Genomic DNA, 22,751 nt, shown 5'->3' on the forward strand with positions numbered 1-22,751 from the left:
GCGGTGCCCCCGGCCGGAGTGGGCCGGACCGCCAGTTTCCCGTCGGGCCCCGCGGTGCCGGTAGCCCCTTGGCCCCGCCCCGCCCCGGCAGCGCTCGCGCGGCGTCGGCGGGGCCGGGCCGGGGCGGGGCGGGGGTCGGGACCGGCACCGGCACCGGCACCGGGACCCGCCTGGAGCGCGGACCGCGATGTGGCCGCTCCGCCTGGGCAGGGTGAGTCTCGGAGCTGACAGGGGGAGTCCCGGCGCCCGCGGGGGTCCCGGTGCCCGCGGGGTGCCGGTGCACGGGGAGTCCCGGTACCCAGGGGGTGCCGGTACCCGCAAGGGGCCCCCGGTACCCGGGGAAGTCTCGGTGCCTGCAGTGGTCCCGGTGCTCGCAGGCTGTCCCTGTCCCGGGGGCGTTCCGGTGCTCGCAGAGGCTCCCGGTGCCCCGGGGGGGGGGGTTCGGGTACCACTGGGGGGTCCCGGTGCCCGGGGGGTCGCCCCTTGCGTACCCGTTTCTCCGGATCCTCGCCGGCCCCAGCGCCCTTTTGCAGCCCGGGGGGTGACGCATCTCCTGCCCGGCGGGTGTCGGGGCAGCGGTCCCCCGCCCCCCCCCCCGGGCTGGGCAGCGGCACCCCCGGCTCGGCCGCCGCCCCCGCGGACTTTGCGTCCGTCCCAAAGTCCCCGGGCCGGGGCAGCCACCGCCGTCGGCCTTGGCCCCTGCCCAGCGACCGCGGCCCCGCGGGTGATGCAATGGGGCGGCCGTGGTTACATCACCTGGGACCGGGCACCGGCACCGGGCACCGCCGGCAGGGCCACGAGGGGGGGGGCACAGTTCCCCTTCCATGCCCCTCGGGACCCCGGGCTGAGGGGAGCAGTAGAAGCCCCCCCCGATGTGAACCGTGTCGTGTGTGGGGGTGCTGCAGGTGTCCTTGCACGCCCCCCAGCACCGTGCACAACACGGGGGGGGGGCCCCGTGGGGTGGCTGAGGGTCTGGCCGCCCCACCTGGGCGCGCACACATGCACACGCGTGTGCAGCTCTGCTGCGCACGTGCTCTGCACCCGTGGCAGGTTTGGCGGCCGTTCGGCTGCTTTGGCACCGTCTCTCAGCAGAGGCGAGGTGCTCCTGCCCTGGCCGTGGGCCTGGGAGACTGTGGGGGGGGTCCCTAGGTGCCTTGTGGGGACCTTGGGGGTCCCCACTTGCCCACCCTGGGGGGTGGCACCAGTGGCTGGAGACACAACACCGACGTCTTGCTCCCGACGCTGTCACCTGCTGGTCCAGGGGCGTTTCAGGGGTGAGGGGGCCTGGCACCCACCTGTGCGGGGTCGCAGCCTGTCAGCCCCCCCTCTCCTGTGCAGGCCCTGCAGCGATGTGGTGGCTGGGTGGCCGCTGGCAGCCAGCGGGTGCAGCATGGCACCGCCACAGCGGCTGCCACCGGGCATGTGCCTGGCTGGACAGGTCAGGAGAGTCTGGCCGAGAGCGACCCCGAGATGTGGACCCTGGTCCAGAAGGAGAAGGATCGGCAGTGCCGGGGGCTGGAGCTCATCGCCTCTGAGGTGGGGTATGCGGTGCTTGGGGCAGGGGGTGGTGACAGTCCTGGGGGATCCCTGCTCAGGTGGGAGCTCTGCTGCCCCGTCTCTGACCCCCTTTCTCCCCCAGAATTTCTGCAGCCGGGCAGCACTGGAAGCCCTGGGCTCCTGCCTCAACAACAAGTACTCAGAGGGGTACCCTGGCAAGAGGTAAAGGAGGGGAGCAGGCTCTGGGAGGGGGGAGGGCACTGGTGGCATCAGGGGTCCTCCGGCAGCCGGGATTCGGCTGCAGGAAAGGTTAAGGCGAGCCCTGGGGCAGGAGCAGGTGCTTCAGCGGGGAGGCTCTCCTCTCCACTGAGGTCTTCGGTGGGGCAGCGTGGGAGGCTGTGGGGCTGGGGGGGGCAAGGCCCCCCGTAACCACCTCCTTTCTTCTCCAGGTACTATGGGGGAGCCGAGGTGGTAGACCAGATCGAGCTGCTGTGCGAGCAGCGGGCTCTGGAGGCATTCGACCTGGATCCTGCCCGCTGGGGCGTCAACGTTCAGCCCTACTCGGGGTCTCCAGCCAACTTTGCAGCCTACACAGCCCTGCTGCAGCCCCACGACCGCCTGATGGGGCTGGACCTGCCTGATGGGGGCCAGTATGTTGTGGGGTGGGCCAGCCTGGAGCCTGCTGCCTCCTGGGGGGCCTGGCCTGATCCTGGACCTCTGCCTTCCCCTGCAGCCTCACACATGGGTACATGTCGGACATCAAGAGAATCTCAGCAACATCCATCTTCTTCGAGTCGATGCCCTACAAACTTGATGTGAGCTGAGGGGGGCAGGTTCCTGGGGGAAGGGGGGATCTGCTGGCTGAGCCGTTGATCCTGGCAGTGCCCCTGAGGTGCCCGAGCTGTTCTGCCATCCCCTGCCCTACCCTCCCTGTGTCCCAACCACGTCCCGGTGCCATGGTGTGCTTGGGAGCTGCCTGTGGTTCAGCCAAACGTGCTGTGCTCAGAGCTGGGGGCAGGGAGGTGCACGTGCCTCGGCAAGCTGTCTGTCTGTCTGTCCTTCTCAGCCAGCCACGGGGCTGATTGACTACGACCAGCTGGAGGTGACGGCACGGCTCTTCCGTCCTCGTCTCATCATCGCCGGCACCAGTGCGTACGCCCGCCTCATCGACTACGCCCGCATGAAGAAGGTACACGGTGGTGGGCTCCATCCTGGGTGGTGGGAGCTCTCGTGCCTGCAGCAGCTCGAGGGCAACTGCACCCCACTCATGGCTGTGGGGACAGGGACAGCCCGTGACTCCCCGTGCCCCACGTCCCCAGGTGTGCGAGGAGGTGAAGGCGTACTTGCTGGCGGACATGGCGCACATCAGCGGGCTGGTGGCAGCCAAGGCCATCCCTTCGCCCTTTGAGCACGCGGACCTGGTCACCAGCACCACGCACAAGACCCTGCGCGGCGCCAGGTGAGGCTCTGTCCTGCTGCTCCCTCCCCTGGGAGGCCACCCGCCCGCGGTGGGGGAGCACAAAGCAGAGGTTGCATTTCGTGCTCTGGCTGGGGCCAGAGCTGAGCAGGAGGGAACCGGGGGAGGGTGGTAGCCGTGTCGGCGCTGCCCCGTGGTGCAGGAGGGCCAAGCCCCTGCCGTAGAGCAGTAGTGGGCAGGCAGGAGGAGCAGTACCAGCTCTCTTTCACCACCAGGTCAGGACTGATCTTCTACCGCAAGGGCGTGCGGTCGGTGGATAAGAAGACGGGCAAGGAGACGCTCTACGACCTTGAGGACAGGATCAACTTTGCTGTCTTCCCCTCCCTGCAAGGGGGGCCCCACAATCACGCCATCGCTGCCGTGGCCGTGGCCCTCAAACAGGTCTGTGCCGGGGCAGTGGGTTCAGGGCTGGGGGCGACCCGGGCCCTGCGCTGATGTGGCCCCCCCTCCCAGGCCAGCTCGCCAGCTTTCCGCCAGTACTGCCAGCAGGTGCTGAAGAACGCCAAAGCCATGGCGCAGGCCCTGCTCCAGCGCGGGTACACCCTGGTGTCAGGTAATACCTCCTTCCCTGTGCTTTTGGGGACAAGGAGAGACGAGGCTGCGGTAGGTCGCAGGTGGCACCGCTTGGCCTCGGTGCCCCTAAGCAGCAGTGGGGAGCGTTGGGGGGCAGAGGAGGGGGGTGCAAGGCAGAACAGGGCTTTGGAGGCAGAACGGGGGCAGCGCTGCAGAGTCAGGAAGGGGCCAGGATGTGGTGGTGAGGAGAGGGGACGGCTGGGCGTGCTCGGGGGTGGCCGTCACTCCTAACCCCTTTCCCTCGCTCCCCAGGTGGCACCGACAACCACCTGGTGCTGGTGGACCTGCGGCCTAAGGGCATCGACGGTGCACGGGCTGAGCGCGTGCTGGAGCTCGTCTCCATCACTGCAAACAAGAACACGTGCCCGGGGGACAAGAGCGCACTCACGCCAGGGGGGCTGCGCCTGGGTGAGGGACAGGCCCTGCTTGGAGGAGTCTTCCTGCCTCCCTCCAGCCCCTTCCCTGGGAGGGGGGGGGTCCCAGGCTTTCACCCCAGGGCATCAGGACTCCACATCGGAATTTGGGGCCAGTTTCTGGCTCAGAGAGGGGCATGGGACCCCATGGGGGCTGGGACTTGGGGAGCCCCTTGGTGGGATTGGCTTCTGCGGTTGGTCCCCCCGAGCAGCTCCTGGTCCTGATGGGCTCTGTCCCCCAGGTGCACCCGCGCTGACCTCCCGCCACTTCCGTGAGGAGGATTTCCAGAAAGTGGTGGCTTTCATTGACGAGGGCATCACGCTGGCCCTGGATGTCAAGAGCAAAACCAGTGAGTGAGCGGGGGCCCCCATCTTCCCCTTTCCTGGGTGCCAGTCAGTACCTCTCTTGTTTGGGGTGCAGGGACTGCACCCTGAGCTGGTGCCAGCCTCCTCCCTTGCCTGGGCAGGGACGAGGCTGCTGTAATGTCCCCCCACCCTTCTCAACGGCTCCCTGTCTGCCCCCAGGCAAGCTCCAGGAGTTCAAGACCTTCTTGCTGCAGGACGTGGAGACGCAGCGCCGCTTGGCCGACCTGCGCCAGCGCGTGGAGACCTTTGCTCGTGCCTTCCCCATGCCTGGCTTCAGTGACCACTGAGTGGGGACTCCCACCGCTCCTGCCAGGCCGGGACTACCTGGGGGCAATGGGAGGCTTAAAACCACCCTCTGCATTCCCTGCTCCCCTTTGTCCCCTACCAGCACCTTTAGGATCAGGTACTCCCTCCCCAGGGTGGGGGATGGCTCGCCCCTGTCCTGCTCTCAGCATTAGGGTACAGAGACCCGCCGCAGACCCTGATGGGGGGAGGGCCCAGTCCTTGCTCCAGCCTTGTCCCCCCTTGCACTTTTCTGGGGGGCAGGGTTGCTAATAAAAGCGGGGGCAGAGCCTGCCGGTGCAGAGGAGTGTGGGTGCTGAGCTGGGGAGGGAGAGGTCGGTGACGAGGTGTCATGGGGGACAGTGTCCCTGGGGGGCCCCAGCACCGTGCCAGTGCGCTCTGAGTGGACGTGGGGAACAGAGCCCTGGGTCTCCTTGCCCATGGTCATGCCTCAGTGTCCCCATCCCTTCTCCTCCATCCCAGTGCTTCATCCAGTGGGCTCTGAGGGCAGGGGAGAGGTAGAGGGTTACACTGAGCCCCGGAGCAAGACAGGTACAGTGGGGGGCCGTGGCCCAGGCTGCCCTCCCTACTGCCTTCCTGCTGTGGGGGGTATTGCTGCCAGTGAGACCCCCTTGCTCACCGTAGCACGGCCTGGGTAGAGGTATAGCCCAGCCCCTGGCAGACCAGGCAGCTGCCTGTTCCCCGGCACGTCCCGCTGTCCTGGGTCATCTGCTCTGTATTTACTGGCCATGAGTTCCCTTGCATGGCCTTAGCCGAACCAAACCGCCAGGCAGGACTCCCCTGCCTCTGGCAAAGGCCAGGCCCCTTCCCCATGGCACGTAACGCAGGGAGAGCAGGGGCGGCACGTGCACGCGGGACATGCGCGTGCATCCACATGGATATGTGTGTGTGTGAGCCCCTCCACCCCACCCGCCTCTTTTCCTCTCCAGAGGGGCTAGGTTGGGACCGCGGTGGTCCCTGGGCAGCCCCCAGGGCCCTGGAGCGTGGGAGAGCGGAAACGCGGCACCCGGGGGCCATGAACCACCGCTTCCAGCGGGACATGAACCCCCACTCCAGCCTTCACGGGGGGGTGTTGGATATCTCCTACGTTTATGGGCCTGGGAAACAGCATACATAATCCATTTTGCTGCCCTCCTGGCCCCAATAATTTATTACTGTCCTGTGAGTTTAATGCAGGCGAGACATGACGGTGAGAGCAGCATGCCAGGCAGGATGGGAGGGTGCAGGGGTGCTGGCAACAGCACTCGCATTGCTCCCGGAGTGACGTGGTTTATTGCGGGGGGGGGGGCGGGGGGTGCAGCCCCATGGTTTGGGTTTGCTGGGGAAGCAGTCAGACCTGTGTGCATGGTGACTGTCACAGAGCCATGGGGCAGGCAGGAGCCAGGAGGGCTGGTGGGGGCTGTGGCGGTGCTGCTGGGGGGGCGGGCGTGCTCTCCCCTGCCCGGGCGCATCCTGGAGTCATCTCAGAAACTGGGACGGTCTTTCTTGAGGCTCTTGTAGTCGGTGGAAACTGCCAGAAACTGGAGGAGGGAGGGACATGAAAGGGAGCTGTGTCATCCGTGGCCATCACTGCAGCCTGGCCTTGGCTGTGGGGTGGGGTGGGGGGGACAGCGCTCCCCTCCCCAAATCTGAGCACAAGGAGCTGGAGGGCTCACACACCTCTGCCCCAGGACTGGTGCCACCTTTCCCCCTTCCCCGAGGAAAACATGATGTCTTGCCCTAAACGTGGCCGTTCCCCCACCCCAGAGTGCCAGGCCCCCAGTTCACCCAGTGCTCACTTTATACTGGTCCGTGGGGCTCAGCTTATTCCAGGGTTCAGGATTATTTTTTCGATCCCAGCTGCAAGGGGTGATGGGGCCATCAGCACCTGTAAGGAGGGTGGGGGAGACAGACACCCCCCCACCCCCCCCATTTTACCCCCACTAATGCCCACAGCCCTGTCTCTCTGCAGAAATAATCCCAGATGCCAATGTAGCCGCAGTCCCCAGTTCTGCTGGGGTTGGCAGGTTGGGGGGTTCTGGCCAGGTCCCTCCAAGCCCCCTGGAGTCGGGGCCAGGCAGGCTCCCTGTGGGGCTGCTCCCAGAGCACCCCTGCCGAGGCTTGTGCCACGGCCATGGCCTGACTCACCCAAACTGCAGCCTGGCTGCTGCCCCAGTGCAGGGCTGGCCCGCAAGCTACTGCCCTGGCTGTACGTGCAGGGGTGCACGTCTGCCTGCCCGCCCCCCCCCGCCCCGGCCAGCACTGCCCTGCTGCACCCCTACCTGGGATGGGAGGCTGCTTTCTGGCCTCGGCTGCTCTGCCTCCATCCCCGTTCCCGAAAGCCTCCCCACAAGCCCCCAGCCTTCATACCCTGTTTGGCGAGCAGGGAAGCTGCTGCCGGCCCTGTTGTCCGTGCCTGCCGTGAGCAAGCAGGGACGCAGCAGCCATGTGCAGCACTCATGAGCATGCAGTGCTTGTGAGAGTGCAGGACAACTGCATGGGGTGGCTGGTGTTAGTCAGATGAAGCCTTTCCAAAGAGAACATGTCCCATCCTGTCCCAGGAGGAGTTGTGGAAGGCCAGCGAAGCCGTGGGATGGGTCCCTGGAGAGAGTAGCTCACGTCTCCCCCTCTCCTGTCCCCCTGCAATCTGCTGGTGTTGGCCAAGAGCAGAATTTTCCATCTGGGAAGATGCGCATGCACGTGTGTGTGTGTGTGCGTGCACATTAGGGGATGGGGGGGGCTATGCTGCAGATGCAGACCCCTGGAGCTGTTTAATAGCATTAATGTGCTGTGGGGCTGCTGCTGTGGGGGGGCTGCTGTTGTTTTATACACACACGCGCGTGCACCACCACCCCACCCCCCCCGCACTTCCACCATCAAAGACAAGGTGCCTGGATCTGCTAATTGCTGAGCTAAGTACCCTGGGCAGCTGGCGTCAAATTAAATCAATGAGCGTTTTACCGGGAGCAAACAAATATTAGATAGGCATTAGACAGCGTCGGGCTGCAGGGACCGTGGGCCACTGAGCTACAAGGGAAAAAAAACAAAACCAGACCCAGCCTCGTGCACCACAGCATGCCTGTCTGTCCTGTGCCAATCCATCCACCCTCTATTCCTCATCAATCCATCCTCACACCTTGTCTCCCTCTCCCTTCTCTCCCTCTCCATTCATCCTTGCGCACTGTTTTTATGTCTGTCCATCCCTCCCTCTCTCCCCCCATTCCTTCTCCAACCATCCATCCCACTGGTTTCCCATTCCTCTGTCAATCCCTCCCTCCCCACACTGTCTTTCCCCCTCTCCATCAGTCACATACTGCTTTTATCTGCCTCGTCATCCACCCATCCATCCCGCTCCCTCTGCAGTCCCCGTAACCCCTCTGCATCTCTCTCCTGCCTGCCCCCTGTTTCACAGCAGCTGGTGCAGTGCCCAGAGCAGCAGGTTGAAGGGGGCCCTTTCCCCCCCCTGCACCCCCAAACAAGGAGAGGGCAGATGGTGCCCCAGCTTCCCTCACCTCCTCCGGGTACCTCTGCTCCCAGGTTTGCCCCCCCTACCCCTGCCATGAGGGTGTCAGAGTGCGTCCAGGTGCCTTGTGCACCCCAGCACCCCCCCACCACCACCACACCTGGGTATCAGCCCCTCAGCTCCAGGGGTGGGAGGCGAGTCCCTGAGGGGTGCCCGGGGGCACCCCGACCCGTACCTGACGTCGGGGCTGTACAAGGCCAGCCTCAGCAAGTACAGGACAGCGCTGCCCAGGCCGACGCTGATGAAGCCAATGAGGGGAATGAGCTGCAGGGAGAGAGAAAGAGAGAAAAATGAAAAATACCCCAATAAAATGAATATTTATCAGGCCGACTGGAGAGTGAAAGGGAGAGCTGACACACTGGGAGATTTACAGGGGAAATATGGCAAGGCAATCCTGTAGCTGGGCTGCGGTACACAGTGTAGCTGTCAGCTTGAGTGACTGAATTAAAAGAGGGAGAGAAAAATCGGCTCGTGTTGGAGAGGAATTGGATTTGGAATGAGAAATCGCTTCCTTTCCGCCTGCTGCTGCCCGGCACCGGCTGGCGCGGCCGCGGGCCTGGGGGCCCGTTCCCAGCGAGCGTGGTGCCCTAGGTAAGAGGCTGAGCCTCGGCTAGCGATTCCGATTCCTCCCCGTGGGCCTCCATCCCTGCCCAGCGCAGGGCCGCAGCCCGGGCAGGGTTTGGCCCCGAGCCATGCTGCTCCCCTTGGGCAGAACCTCCGTCCCCCCCTTGCAGCTGCCCCCCCTCAGGCCCTGCACGCCTTCCACGCCATCTCCTGACAAAGCACAAGATGAGGACGGCTCAGTCCACCTTCCCTTGCACCTACAGCGGGGATGGACTGGGATGTGCTGGAGCCAGGCATCAGGCTGGTGGCCAAGCAGCTGGGTCCAGAGCAGGTCTCGGGGACACGGTGACAGTGCAGCACGGAGGGGCACTCAGCAACCCCTGCTCCCCCCCCCCCAACCCCCCCGGGAGCTGGCCCAGCCCTGCAGCAGGCATCCCTGTGAGCAGGAGGTCCCTTCATTCCCCTCCATGCACACGGGGACTTTCATCGTGCCTTCGCAGGGCGACCAGATCCATCTTCTCGTCTCCGCTCCCCCCTCCTCTTGCGCTGCCAATCCCCCAGTGCCCCGGGGAGACGTGGCCTCAATCGGAGCCGAGATGAGGCTGCTTTGACCTCCCCCAAATTGCAGCGGCCCCCCCGTGCCAGGGAAGACGGCGTGAGCATAATGAACCTCCCGCCAACCCGTGCCCCTGGGAAAGCAAACACGGCCGGCGCCTCGCAGTGCCCATTAGCGCAGAGCGGGGAGCGGGGGCCAGCGGTGCCGCGAGAGCCATGCACGCTGCGCAGTTTGCATTGCCAGCACCTGAGTGCCTGGGTTATATTTCCAGTTCTGCTTGGCAGCTTGAGCTCTTAGAAAGTGTCTCCAAACCCCCACCTGACCACCCGCCGCTCGGTGACTCAGTTTCCCCACTTGGATAAGACTGGGGGACGACGACTCTAAAACACGAAGAAAAGGGTCTGTCCAAACCCCTCTGTTCTCTGCCAAGCACCTCGATGACCTGCACGGGGAGGGGGTCTTGTGGGGAAGACACGCGGGCACTCGGGTGTGTCCCCCTCCCCAAGCGCTCCCTGCCCAGCCCTCAGTCCCCAGCTGGACACCCCACATCCTCTCCCAGTGCCCCCAGCACGGCCCAGCTCCTGCTCAGCAGCGCCCATGCCCAAGCGAAGCAGTGCTCCGTGCTCACACCAGCTGATCGAGCACCCGGCAGATGCCAGCGCCAATTCGGGAGGTTAGAGGCATCAGCAGATAATGATCTTTTGCGCCGTGTGCGGCTGGGTGCCAAGAGGATCTGGCAGTAGCCGCTACCCAACCGCGCCGGCTAATCAAGACGAACTCCACAGCGCCGGGAATTGCAGTGTCTGTTGGAGGAGATTCGGGGCGATGGGTTCGTCTCACCATCTGCTGCTGACACCTTCTGGGTAATTAATGCCTGGGAAGAATTAAGGGTAGGGGGAGCTGGGGGAACTGCTCATGCAGCAGGCAAGGGGCTCCGGAGCTGCAGGTGCAGGCAGTGGGGCCTGATCCCCCCCAAGACATGCACGAAAATAAACAAGATGTATTGAGAGCTTGACCTTAAGCGTACGGAGAGTTAAACCGCTGTTTGTGTGCGAGCAGCATTTGCCCAACTGTGGGGACCTGTTGGGAGCGAGGCAGGCACCGCACAGCTCCCCGGGACTCCTGTCTCTGCCAGCAAGCGGGGCTGAGCCCCCCGGCCAGGCATGGCCAGCCCCCACCGCAGGCCGGCTGCAGCCCCAGCCACCACTCAGCACTTCCAAGTGACCAGGCAGTGAGCTTGTGCCAGCTCTGCCAGAGTGGGGATCTGGCCCCGTTCCTACAGCTCCGGCTAAAAAATAGCAGGAAGGAAAAAACAAATGTGTGAAGGTGCTGGGTGAGGCAGGGGCCCCATACCTCGACAGGGTGGGATGAGCACCTCCTACCAGGCTGCAGATGAGCATTCCCTCCCGTGGCAGGACCATGTGCCGAGGCGAGTAGACGGTGGGACGCAGTGCTGGGCTCTGCCCGCTGCCCGAAAGGCACCCACTGAGCCGTGCAGCCCCTGGACCACCATGCCGGGTGGGCTCTTGTCCTGCCAAAGCTCCGGTGCTTCACCGCCACAGTGCTCCACCAGTGTGCCTGGGACATTAATCACTGCCAGGTGGGCAGGCAGCGGGGCATGCTGCGGTGGGGGAGTCTATTGCCAGGTGAAAGTGCTGATGTACCTGGCTGGCACGAGCTGCAGCTGATCACGTGTAATGGACGACATGTCAAAAATTGCCCCAGCAACCTCTGCCGGCAATAATCCTGCTTAATGGTGCCAGGTGCGTGCCAGGCACTTCACATACAGGAACCCAGGACCGCCCCCCCTTTACACATGCTGCCTGGGGGCCTCTCTGTGCCCCCCAAGTCACACACAGTCCCCTGTTTGACAGCTGGGGAAACCACGGCAGGCATGAGCAGAAAGTCCTAAATCCCATCCCCATCCTGCACACAGCAGTGCCACAAAGAGCGCGGGAGCCCTGGCCTGTGCTGTCGATCCATCTACTCTCACTGAGGATGTGAAAAGCACCCGAGCGTCCTGGCCGCCTGTGCCCTCAGTGCTGGCAGGGCACAGGCACCCGCCTTTCCCTGGAAGAGCCCAGCCCCGGGTGCCTCCTGCTCCAACCCTGGACTCCCCTCCCCTGCCCGAGTCTGCTGGCGAGCCAGGCATCCGGATGCTCAGCCATGGCTCATCATCTTTTCCAGCCTGGCTGCTCTAGCCTCCACCAGACCCAAGTGCCAACAGCTTACGTGACTTTCAGCCCAGCACTTGGAGCTTGTTAGCCCTCCCCAGGCCACCAGACCCTGTCAGGTCCCCTGGGAGTGCACTGGGCACTGGGGACAGGCGAAGGGTGGCTGGGGACCCTCTGACAAGGGCCAGGTCCCTGTTGCAGGGGGGGATCCAGCCCGGCAGCAAAAGAGGCCCATCCTGGCAGGGCAGGGACACTCGCCCAGCTGCCACCATCTCAGAGGGTCTATAGTTTATGAGGGTTTAAGCGTCTTTGTGCACAAAACCCTCAGCTTGAAATTTTGATGGCAGGGGGCAGGGACAGATCTGAGCTGAAAGGATGCAAATTAGCCCTTCAAACCTGGGGCTGCCAGGGCAAGTGGGGAGGGGGCTTGATTTCCATTCCCACCCCTCCCCAAAGATGCCCCGGGAGCAGGGTGTAGCGGGGGGAGGACACGGAGCAGCACCCTTCACCCGAGCATCTGCCAGCAGACATGCCTGTCAGGGTAAGTAAGCCTGGGTGCGTGTGCGAGAGTCGATGTGCCCAAAGCCCAGCCCGGCTCAGTGAAGGAGCCCTGGCCCCTCAGCAGTGCTGGGCAGAGGGAGCGGGTCAGGCAGTGCAGGGTAGTCTCACCTCTCCTTGGTAAAGGAGGGCTGGGGACCGCCAGGACAGCCCCGCTTACCTGGAGGGTGCTGTGAGAGCTGGAGGACGGTGTGAAGGGGAAGCTGGCAAGCAGGTACAGCCTGGGAAGGCAAGGGGAGGGCAGAGGATCTGGACTGGGAGGCTGAGAAGGGGTTTGGGGAGCGGGAGGAAGAGGAGGCTGGCAAAGGGTGCAAAGGGCAGAGGAGGGCAGGAGGAATGGAGGGGTGGGAAGGAGGGAGAAGGATGCGGGGAAGCACAGGGTCCCCGAGGCGTGTGGCAAGAGAAGGGCAAGGACGAGCCCAGAGGGATGGGGACTGCTGGGGGACCCTGGGAGGAGGAGAGGGGCAGAGGGATGCAGAGGGATGGGGAAGAAAGGGAAGTCCCTGGAGGGAAAGGGTGTGGGGGTGACTCACTCCGGGGTGCCGCTTGACATGCCGGGAGAACATGCCTCCAAGCAGGGGGCCCTTCATGGCGAGGGTGTGGGCAAGGTCCAGCTTCAGTGGCAGGTTCCCGAGTGCCGTCCGAGGATGGAGGGTGGGCAGGAGATGCGAGGGAGGCGTCTGCGGCAGGGCTGGGAGGGACGGGGCGGGACGGGATGGGGATCCCAGCCCCCGGACACTGCAGGCTGGAAGGGGAGAGGGAGGCTGAGCATCAGGTCCTCAGCCCCGGCTGCAATCTGCTCCTTCCAGCCTCTCCCGTAGTGAGCCCCGATGACCGGGTTAATGATGAGCTTTGGGTTTGGACGCCTGTGGTCCCCACATGCTGCTGCACCCCAGACCGCGTTCATGCCTCAGTTTCCCTCTCTGTACAAGGGCCAGCCCCTTCCCTCCACGTGCAAATGCTTCACAGGTTACTCCACACCTTCCTGCCAGGGCGAACGATGAGTGGTGTGATTTGTTATGACAACTTTACCGATGTTTGCTGCCTCCCCTCAGCGCCCCCCCGCCACCCTCCCATTTATGATAAATGACATAACACCCAATTTACATTTAGCAATGCAAATCTCCCTGGCAGTAACAGATGCTGCTGTGCATATGGAAACCAGTTATTTGTATCCACTGGCTCTTAACAAAAGACTGGGGAGATGGACGGAGTGGGCAGCCAAAAGCAGCAGGCTGGAACTGAGCAGGGACTGGGCCTCCCAGACCCTTATCAAGGGGGTGCTGGTCACGCTGTGGCAGTGCCAAGAGCCAGCACAGCCCATGTCTGGGGGGGCAGCTGTGGGCAGAGCATGGCAAGGTAGCATACGATGGTGACAGCGGCACGCACCTGATGGGCACAGGCCAGTCCCTGTCGCACGCCCCTTCCACTGAGGGCTCGTGGTCAAAAGCCCGTGCTCCCCAGTAGACCAGACTTTGCTCATGCATACATGCATGCACGCACGCATGCATAGGTAGACAACGTACATGCTGACACAGCAGCAGGTACTTGCACATGAACACTCCCACACATACATGCCCACACGAGTTCTGGCAATTCTTTTTACCGCTGAACTGTAAGCCCCCCACTTTGCAGTTTTGGCTTGGAGCACCCCAGGGAGTCTCCGCTCTCCCACACATGCCCAGGACCCCACTGCTGCCCCCCCCCTCAGCCTGGCAGTCCAGCCTCCCTCCCCACCTCAGCACCCTCCGCCCAGCACAGCGCAGCCCTGTCAGTGCCACTCTATCCTAACCTTATTTTTTTCAGCAAAGTATAAAAGGACAAAGGGGAGAAACTTCTCTGGAGTGTGTGGAAATAAATAAACAAGGCCTGAATTGCAGCCAGCAGCGCCGTGTTGAGGCCTTTGTTGATATAATTAGAGTTTTGAAATGGGATTGATTAAGTGCCACTCCCCAAGACAGAGTGCATCCTGCCCTCAGCACAGGCACGCGCGCGTCCTTCGCTGCGTTCCTCTGCCAAGGGCTGCTGCGGCACAGGGACACCAGCGTGGTGCGTGGGGAGGGGGTGCGTGCATAGGGTCACGGCAGAGGTGCGAGGGAGGACTCGCGCGGTGCCAGAACCCCTTTGGAGCACCAAAGCACTGAGCACGGATCCTAAGAGGGCGTCCAGCAGCATCAGGAGCCCAGGACGTCTGGGGGATTCTGGTCCCATCACAGCCAGGTCTGCTTTGGAGCAACCTGCACCCTGGCCCAATGCAAGCTCCTACCTCCCTACAGACAAGCCCAGGTCTTCCCCTAGAGATGCAGCAGGATTCCCTGCCCACAAAGCCCAGCTGCCTCCGTGCTCATTAATGATTGTAATTAAGAGACAGTTTAATTCTGTGCCATGCTTCCCTCTTCCGTGGTGATTACAGCGTGTGCCCTGCTGCTCAGGAGGCCTCCTGGGTAGGCTGCCCGCAGCCCCACGGGAGTGACCGTGGCGAGGGGCTCAGCCCTACAGAGTGCTGGGGGGGCTCCTGTGTGCTCCTCACCCTCCCTGCCCCCTGAGGGAGACACAATAAATACCAGCAAAAAGACACTGCTGGAGCTTCTTCTCTTTCGTGGCTGCCCCTGCCTGGCACCATGCAGTTCTGATGGGTCAGCGCTTTTGGGGAAGAACAAGGCAGCCCACAAATACTTCCTAGAGAGAAAAGAATTACAGCAGCTGACCTCAGGAAGCGTGCACGTGCATGGACACACACCTGCAAATGGAGAGCTACACGCACATGCAGCTAAGCAGCTCTGCACTCACATACACACGCGTGCACAGAGACACACCTTTGTCTGCACAGCTACATGTACCTGCGCACAGACACATGTGCATGGACACGCGCGTGCGCACATGTCCCAACATGGACATACAGACGTGTTTATAAGCAGACATATGCTTGCACATGTGCATACACACAAACATGCATGGCTAGGTGCACGCTCACATGTGTGCTGGTGCACTCCCTGGCCCCATACAAGGGCTGTGGGGAGCTGCCCCCGCAGGGTGGGGAGCTGAAAAGACAAATGGGAGGGGGGGCTGGAGAGAGCCGCTGGGCCTTGGTGTCTCCACTCGCAGCTGCTGTGGCGGGTTATTTTACAACCACTCCAAAAATATTATTCAAGATGAAGGAGAATCACGGCTGCTGCGAGCGAGTGCAGGGCCGTCGCGGGGAATTTATCATTCCGAATTGGGTGCCCCCCCCCCCGCAACGCCGCGGTGATGAAGTGCTTCATTAATGGGAGATGCTGCGGCTTGGGGCTGAACGTGCCTGCACCTGAGCATGCCATTTCCTCTGGTTCCCAGCCTTGGCACTCACACCCCCCCCTCATCCCCACACAGCCCCCCCCAGCCACCCAACCAGCCTCCTGGCTCCACACAACCCCCCCATTGCATGGACCACTGCCCCACAGTTCACAGCTTCCCTGGCCCCACAGCTGGCACCCACTGGTTGTGCCCCCCCCAGCCCTGGGAGGAACCACCCCAAACCCTCCTCTGACGGTGACACGGGGTCATCCCTTGCTGCTAATGGGGACCTTTCCCTTGTTAAGGCTCTGCTCATGCCGAAGCTATAAATCTCACTGGCTTTTGGCGGGGCGCAATGGAAACCATCATAAAAAATTCATACCAACTAAAGCAAACAAACAATAAACAAACAGCCAATAATTAAATGGTGAATTAACAGGATATATTTCATAGCCCCACAGAGCCGCGCTGCGGGACAAGCCCCAGCACGAGGAGAAGGGGCTGGATCCTGGGGGGACCCGGCCCCTCCCAGGGACAGAAGGGTGTTCCTGGCCCTGCAGGGCTGCTGCCCAGGACCCCTCGCCTGGGCCCCAGCACAGCCACACCGGGGGACACGAGTGGCCCCGCAGGGGCTGGTGAGGCTGGGCATCACATGCCAGCACTATCGTGACATATCATGATGACTTGCACAGCCAGATAGTGGTGGAGCAACCACAGCCCTTCCTACCTGCCAGACCACCATGTGCACACAGTGCTGGGCTTGGCCCACATCACCTCACTTTAAGCTGGCGTGTGATGTCATGCCCATCCCATGATGTCATTGATCTCTATGACATCACACTCCCCTCCTTGCTCCTGCCCTGGCCGTAATGTGCCTCTGAGCACGCCCGCCTACCAGCACCCAGGGGCTGGCCCTGGCACCATCCATCACATAGCACGGGCACATGTCATTTGTAACTGGCACCTTCATTTAAAGGGCTATTATCATCCTAATTCCCCCCATTAATCACAGGGTGCTGTGTGATGAACGCCAGGAGCGCTGATCTCTGACCCACAACCGATGCAGGATGGGAGGGGGCACCAGCCAAATACCCCGAGACTCTGACACCCCCTCTCGTAATGCTCCAAAAGGTGGACGAGCTGACGCCCTTCCTTGTCCCCACGGGCTCAGGGAGCCAGCACCCCAGCGTGAGGAAGGAGCCACTCTCCCTTGGCCTTTTTTGGTCCCAGAGCTGCCAGCCCAGGCAGCATGCTGGGTGTCGAGAAGGGTGGGATGTCCCTTACCACAGCCCCACGACCACAGAGGGCAGGGGCTGCAGGACAGGAGCCCTGGCTGGGGGTTTTGTGGAGGTGGAGGGGGGGAGGTCAGCTTTTCCATGGCTGCCATCGCACCAGGAGGTGTATCCTGGAACCGACCCCACGATTAACCACTGACTTGGCCCCGTCCCACAATATTGATTTTTTTTTCCATAATTCTCTGAAGAAAAGCCCAAGCCCAGAGCTGTGATTTCCAAAGCCTGTTTTATAAATAACCGGGGTCACCAGCTGCCAATTGCTGTAATGCTGCCTTGATACAATTTAATAAACATAATAGCCTCTTCCTTCATTGTGACAAAGATACTGGTGGGGACAGAGCTGCGCCGAGGAACACACGGCTGAGACACACGCGCACATGGCTGAGACATGCACACACACGGCTGAGATGTGCACGCACACGGCTGAGAGGTGTACACGGCTGAGACAGAGACGCACGTCTTTGACATGCAAGCGCAAGTCTGATACACATGTGCAGACGGCTGAGACATGCACACACACAGCTGAGACATGCACACGCACAGCTGAGACACGCATGCACACGGCTGAGGTGTACGTGTCTGACAGACACGCACGTCTTTGACATGCAAGCGCCAGTCTGATACACATGTGCACACGGCTGAGACATGCACACACGCCCGAGACGCGCGTGCTCGCGGACGCGCAGCGCGCACCTGCCCACGCCGCCGCCGTCCCGCGTGGGGCCGCCCCGGGGCCTCCGGGAGTCCTGGGGCGCCCTCTCGTGGCTGCGGCGCGGGTCGGGCCGGCGGGGACCGGCACCGGCACCGGGCGCTGGCCCGCGGAACGGTCCGGCAGCGTGGGCGCCAGCAGAGCTGGGACGCGGGCGGAGGCGCAGCCCGTGGGTCCCGCCGTGCCCCTGCCTGCCGCCGCTGCCACCCGCCCGGTGGGCCCTGGGGACGCGGACCCTCCTGCAGCCACGGCCCTCACGGGACCGCCTGCAGAGCCGCTGTGGTCCCACTCGGCGAGGTCCGGGGAGCCAGCCCAGTGCCAGGGCTGAGGACCCCCAGCCCCCGTGGCTCCAGACACAGAGTGGGGCCTTGTGGCCCGGGGAGCACCCTCTCTCTGCACCACAGGCGGGTCTGGGTCCCCTCTCCCACGTTCTGGGGCCCGCGCTGAGGCCCTGGCGGCCGACCCCTCTCCAGCTCTCCATCTCCCACGCCCAAACCTGCTGACTGATGCCAGAGACTCCAAAATCAATTCCCATCCCCGCCAGGACACGGCGAGAAGGCGACAAATCACGGCTGCTGCTCCGCAGCCCCAGCGCCTCATTTTTCTTGCTGAACTCCGTAATAAGAAATCAATGGCAGATGCTGCACTCCTGATGCATCTCCCCTGGGACAGGCGGCGGCAGGTCCTCTCCGCTCCCCCCCAGCCCCCTCAATTCTCAGGTCCCCTCACCAGACCCCAGCTCTGGTGGGGCCCACACTGCAGGGCAGCTGCCTTTTCACTTGCAGACCCTGGCCCTTCGCTGGCTTCCCAAAGGCTCCCCACTTCCATGCACTCCGTCCACGGGGTATGCTCAAGGGGCCAGGCTGATTCCCACCTATGGTGTAGAGCCCCGAGTGCCCCAGCCAGCGGCTCTGGCAGGTCCACCCCATCGTGCTGCAGCCTCCAAGGTGGCTGTGGGGCTTGGGGAGCCCAAATGGGTCCCTGCAAAGTCATGGGTGGGGGCTCAAACCCAGCCTGGAGCGGAGCATAGCAGGAAGGCACCCAGCAGGCTCTTTGCCCAGACCTGCAGTGCCAAAAGGATGGAGCGGGCGGGTGGGAAGGACCCATGCATCCTGCGGGCACATATCTGGGGGGAGCATGGAGCCACTGTCACGCGGCAGCTCCAGCAGCTGCAGAAGGGCCTGGGCTGGGGAGAGCCGCTCCAATTAGCTGTAATCGCGCTTCCCCGCAGTGCCTGACACCGAAAAACCTACATAATTACCAGCAGCGACAGGGAAGGCAGGACCATGCGCTCGTGCTTAATTGAGTGTTTACAGCCCTGGGGGGGGGGGGGGCAATAACAGCTCTACAGAAAAGCACCCCCCCACCACCAGCCAGAGAAGACACAGGGGGAGGGGGGAGAGTACAGTCCCATCCCGTTGCAGCAGGGTTAGCTCTGTCCTCGCACCGCTCCCTGGGGTGTCCCTGTCCTGAGGTAGACAGGACAGGTAGCCCCAGCCACCACCACCACAGGCAGCCCTTGAGCTCATGGTTGACTTGCAAATGCAGCTGCAGGAGCTGGAGGTCTCACTCCTGTCAGCCAGGCTGAAATCCCTGGGGCCAGCTGGGATGGGGGGGGTCACCATATCCAGACGTGCCCCAGAGGCAGTGATGGGGCATGGGGACACACCTGCCCAAGGTCTGGGTCCTCCTGCTGGGGGGGGAGACACAATCCCAGAGGGATGGCCAGGTTTTGGGGCTGGAAGAATCACACCAGGGAGGGGTAATGGTGAAGAAGTGACAGGCACCAGACCCCATCCTGCGACCAACACCAACCTGCCCACACTGTGCCACCCCCAGCCCTGGTGGACAAAGCTCCTGCCCAGCTGTTTTCTCCTCGTTAATTTTTCATGAGTGTGATGATAATTCTGCTCACCGCATTGCCACAGACCCCATAACAATGAGCCACAGTGCTACCCCCAGGCCAGGCAGCACCAGCGTCGGGAGACAGCCGGGGCCAGAGGTCTCCAAAGGGGGCACAGCCAGGGCTCTCCCTGCTGCGCCCATTCCCTGGTGGGCCCTTGCCTCCAGAATGAGAATGTGCTCCTGCACATGATTCTGCATGGCATGCACGGGGGCCACACACATGGGGTGTGCATGGAGGCACACACATGCCGACACGCATGGGAGGATGCACAGAAATAGGCTTGCGGGGACATACACAGACGCCTGTGGAAATACAGGCACAGAGATATGTGCATGGAGGCATGCAAATACAAGTGCATGCATGTGCATGACACACCTGCGCCTCCCCCACCCCGCAACCTGACGGCCTGGAGGCCTTGCAGCATCTCCCACCCTGGAGGTGCTGGAGCTGGTGTCTTCCCTGCCCTTCGCTCTCTTCCTACCGTGCCCAGAAACAACTTGTGGGATGGGGCAGCTGGGTCAGAAAAGTGCTGTTTTCCATATCGCACAAGGGACATTGGGGGTGGGGGGGCACACCAACATCGCCCTGCCAGCCACAAAGGGCACTTGGGCAGAACCCGGGTGTCCCAGCCCAGTCCCAGCGGATGCTCCCCAGCAGCCCTGTGGCTGTACAGCACCGCTGCGCCACAGCACGCTGGCAGGCGATGCTGAGCAAGGGGCCCCAAAATAGGGCTTGGGAGGGAGAGGATGGGGGGCAGACAGCTTTCTGCCATACCAAGTCCTGCCCTCCCAGATGTCTTTCTGATGTGTCCAACTAGAATCACTAATTCCAATAAACCCAGGCTAGATTAATTTTCATTTCCCCATGCAAATCAGTGCTAATTAGGATGGATTTAGTTCACATCACAGGGGCTGTGGGGACAGACGCTGCACGCGGTCGTCACTCCCCAGCCAGGCTTTGGGGTGTTTCATCCTCAGTTAATGATTTGGGAGGGCGGACCCCACAGTCTGGAGGTCAGGAGCCAGGGAGGGGGCAGCAGGTAGGGCAGGGATTGCTCTGAAACGCCTGGTCCCTCTGACAACGCTCAGGCCCTGCGCAGGATCCCTGTGCTGGCTAGCGTGCCTCCCCCACCCATCACCAGGACAGCCCCCCACGCTGGAGCCAAATCTGCCTCTCCCAGGCCTCCCCCCAAGAGCGTATCGCTGCCCCCGATTAATGCCCATCGGGGATATTACTGGACCACAGAGGTAGCAAGCAAAGCTGATGGGGCAAACTCGGGTGCCAGGGAGAGGAGGGGGATCTTGCCACCCAGGGACTCGGGTCCGTGGGGGGCCCAGGGCTGGAGAGAGGAGCCGCTGGTTTGCGCGGCTCGGAGGGAGGCAACCACAGGCAGCGGGGGGGGGGGGGGGGGGGGGGTGTCCCCAGGGGCCCCTCTTCACCAGCAGCCTTTTAAATGCAGATGGAGAGCTGGCCTGGAGGCTGGGCTGCCTGGCGCTGGGGAGCAAGCGATGGTCCCAGCACTGGCCCGGCTGGGACAGGCCGGCAGCACCCGGCAGGATGCGACCGTCCCCAAATGCCCGGGGTCTGCCCTGCTCTGCGGTGGGGCAGGTGGCAGCACAGCCCCCCCAGCTCTTTCAGATTCTGCCTGTGCCTCCTCCTTTGCCAAATACTTAACTAATTAACGCTGCCCGCAGGCTCCTGTTTACGCAGCTTGTTGTTGAGCCAAGAAGGACTCCTGGCAGCCTCAGAGCAAAGACAGTGCAAACTGCAAACAGGACCCCCCCCAGCACAAAGCTTAAACCCCCAGAAGGGCTGGGGCACCTGGGCTTTCCTCAGTGCTGCCCATGATATGTGGCCGAGCCCGCAGCAGCACTGGCACCCTGTGCGCAGCCAGGTGTGCCCCCATGCTCGGCACTGCGCGGCCCGCGGCTGAGACTGGCCCCGTCCCACCGAGCACCATGCAGCCCCCAGGACCTGGGCACATGCATGCCGCACAGCCCGTGGCTTGACCCTGGGAGAGGCCCCCCCCTCCGCCTCTGTGGGTGGGACAGGCACCAGCGCAGTCCCCCTGTGCCATACCTCCAGCCCCCTTTGCCCCTGGCTCTGCGGGCCCTTAAATCTGGCTTTCCTGGTGCCTCTTGCTCCCACCCCATAGCCCAAGGGCCCCCAGACTTCTGCACCCCCAAGCACCCCTATTCCTCCTCTGCGGCACCAGAGAGGCTGGGGCAGCCTGGAGCAGGGGCAGGAGGGGGGCACTGCCCAGCTGCACCCCACACTTTTGTCTTTACTCCCTTAGCTGCGTGGGTGGGGTGTTCACAGCACTGGAAGGTCAGGAGCCCTTATGCTGATCCCTGGGTGGGGAAAGGCAATGCGAACAGCCCTGGTGTGGTTCCCTGTATCCGAGGGGTGCAGCCTGGACGTGGGGACAGCCCCAGAGGCAGGATGCTGGCTCTCGCTCAGCCGGCATGGGTGCCAGAGCAGGAGCCTGCACTCCTAGGCCCCCCAGCTGTGCCTAGGGGCAGAGAGAAGCCGGGGACTGAGCCAGAGGCTGTGGAGGGCACCATGCTGTGCCATGCCGTGGGGGACCACGCAGCACAGCTCAGGGTCTAGGCAGGCTGTGAGGCCAGAGACGGTGTGACAAACAGCCAGAGGCAGTACCTGCCTCCTGCCCTCATTATATCCCCCTAACAAGCTCAGCACTGAGCCCTGGGGCCCAGCTGGACTCAGAGCTGGTCATTACTGCTGACAAGGACCTGTCAAAGTGGGAGATGTGGTGTGTGCCCCCCCTATGCACGGCACAGCCAGTGGGGGCATGCTGGGGGGGGGCACCACAGAGCTGGGGACACCTACCCCCTAAACCTTGCCAGCTCCCCTTGGGCCCTTCCCTCCAAGCCAAGCAGGAAAATAAGTGTCCCCCCACCAGGTCCAGGTGCGGGACAGGTCCCCTCTCCTTGCCCATGCTGCTGCCTGGGGACATGGTGAGACGCAAGGTGCAGGGAGCTGCGTAGGGACCCTGGGCCCCCCCCGGCAGCACTGCCTGGGGCCAAAGGGAGACTTGGGGAAGGAAGGAAGGATGGAAGGAAGGAAGGGGCACAAGGAGAGAGTGCAGGCAGCCCCGGGGAGAGAGGCATTGGGCCAGGTGGGAGACAGGGATGGCAGAGCACGGATCCAGGGTGAAAGGGAGCTCTGGACAGGAGGGCAGGGCTGTGGGACGGGACCACTGCTGAGCCCTGGCTTTCCCCCTCCAAGCTTCTCTCCCAGGATCTGCCTGGAGCGGGAGAGATGGAGGAGGATGATGAGCACAGCCCCCCTGCTGCTCGAATCCCCCAGCAGAGCTGCTCCTTCCCGGGAGCACCCTGGCACAGATAAGGAGCCCGATGATCCCCAGGGCACATTTAATCTGGGACAGGACAGTTATTGGATAAATACCATGAATATGTAAATTGCATTTATGCTGATTTATGGCTGGGGGGGCAGGTGGGGAGCAGGGATGGTTTAGTTTAGTTTAATGCATTTATTTCCCTGCCTCGAGATGGAGAACAATCTCTGAGCTCTGCATCTGCCAAGCCAGAGGAGGCGATTCAG

The 22,751-nt window shown here is 62.9% G+C and overlaps 2 protein-coding genes across 3 annotated transcripts; one reads left to right on the forward strand and one right to left on the reverse strand.

Annotated features, from left to right (window-relative positions):
- Nucleotides 1–75: 75 nt before the first annotated feature.
- Nucleotides 76–4,902, forward strand: SHMT2 (serine hydroxymethyltransferase 2). Its single transcript, XM_075049751.1, has 12 exons — nucleotides 76–211; nucleotides 1,339–1,536; nucleotides 1,640–1,719; nucleotides 1,947–2,147; nucleotides 2,231–2,312; nucleotides 2,564–2,686; nucleotides 2,817–2,956; nucleotides 3,190–3,355; nucleotides 3,428–3,527; nucleotides 3,800–3,955; nucleotides 4,203–4,310; nucleotides 4,486–4,902. The coding sequence occupies exons 1-12, from the start codon at nucleotides 188–190 to the stop codon at nucleotides 4,611–4,613; spliced, it is 1,506 nt and encodes a 501-aa protein (XP_074905852.1). The 5' UTR covers nucleotides 76–187; the 3' UTR covers nucleotides 4,614–4,902.
- Nucleotides 4,903–5,729: 827 nt separating this feature from the next.
- On the reverse strand, nucleotides 5,730–12,686 carry NDUFA4L2 (NDUFA4 mitochondrial complex associated like 2). 2 transcript variants are annotated; one of them, XM_075049753.1, is made up of 5 exons: nucleotides 12,517–12,686; nucleotides 8,307–8,395; nucleotides 7,570–7,635; nucleotides 6,408–6,468; nucleotides 5,730–6,149 (listed from the first exon to the last, which is right to left on the reverse strand). In XM_075049753.1, the coding sequence occupies exons 1-5, from the start codon at nucleotides 12,571–12,573 to the stop codon at nucleotides 6,093–6,095; spliced, it is 330 nt and encodes a 109-aa protein (XP_074905854.1). In that variant the 5' UTR covers nucleotides 12,574–12,686; the 3' UTR covers nucleotides 5,730–6,092. The 2 variants fall into 2 exon arrangements, with proteins under 2 accessions (XP_074905854.1, XP_074905855.1); XM_075049754.1 differs by lacking the exon at nucleotides 7,570–7,635 and having other exon boundaries at nucleotides 5,735–6,149.
- Between the last annotated feature and the right edge of the window lie 10,065 nt (nucleotides 12,687–22,751).

Source organism: Buteo buteo, chromosome 17, assembly GCF_964188355.1.
Source record: "Buteo buteo chromosome 17, bButBut1.hap1.1, whole genome shotgun sequence".
In the NCBI taxonomy this organism is placed as follows: domain Eukaryota; kingdom Metazoa; phylum Chordata; class Aves; order Accipitriformes; family Accipitridae; genus Buteo; species Buteo buteo.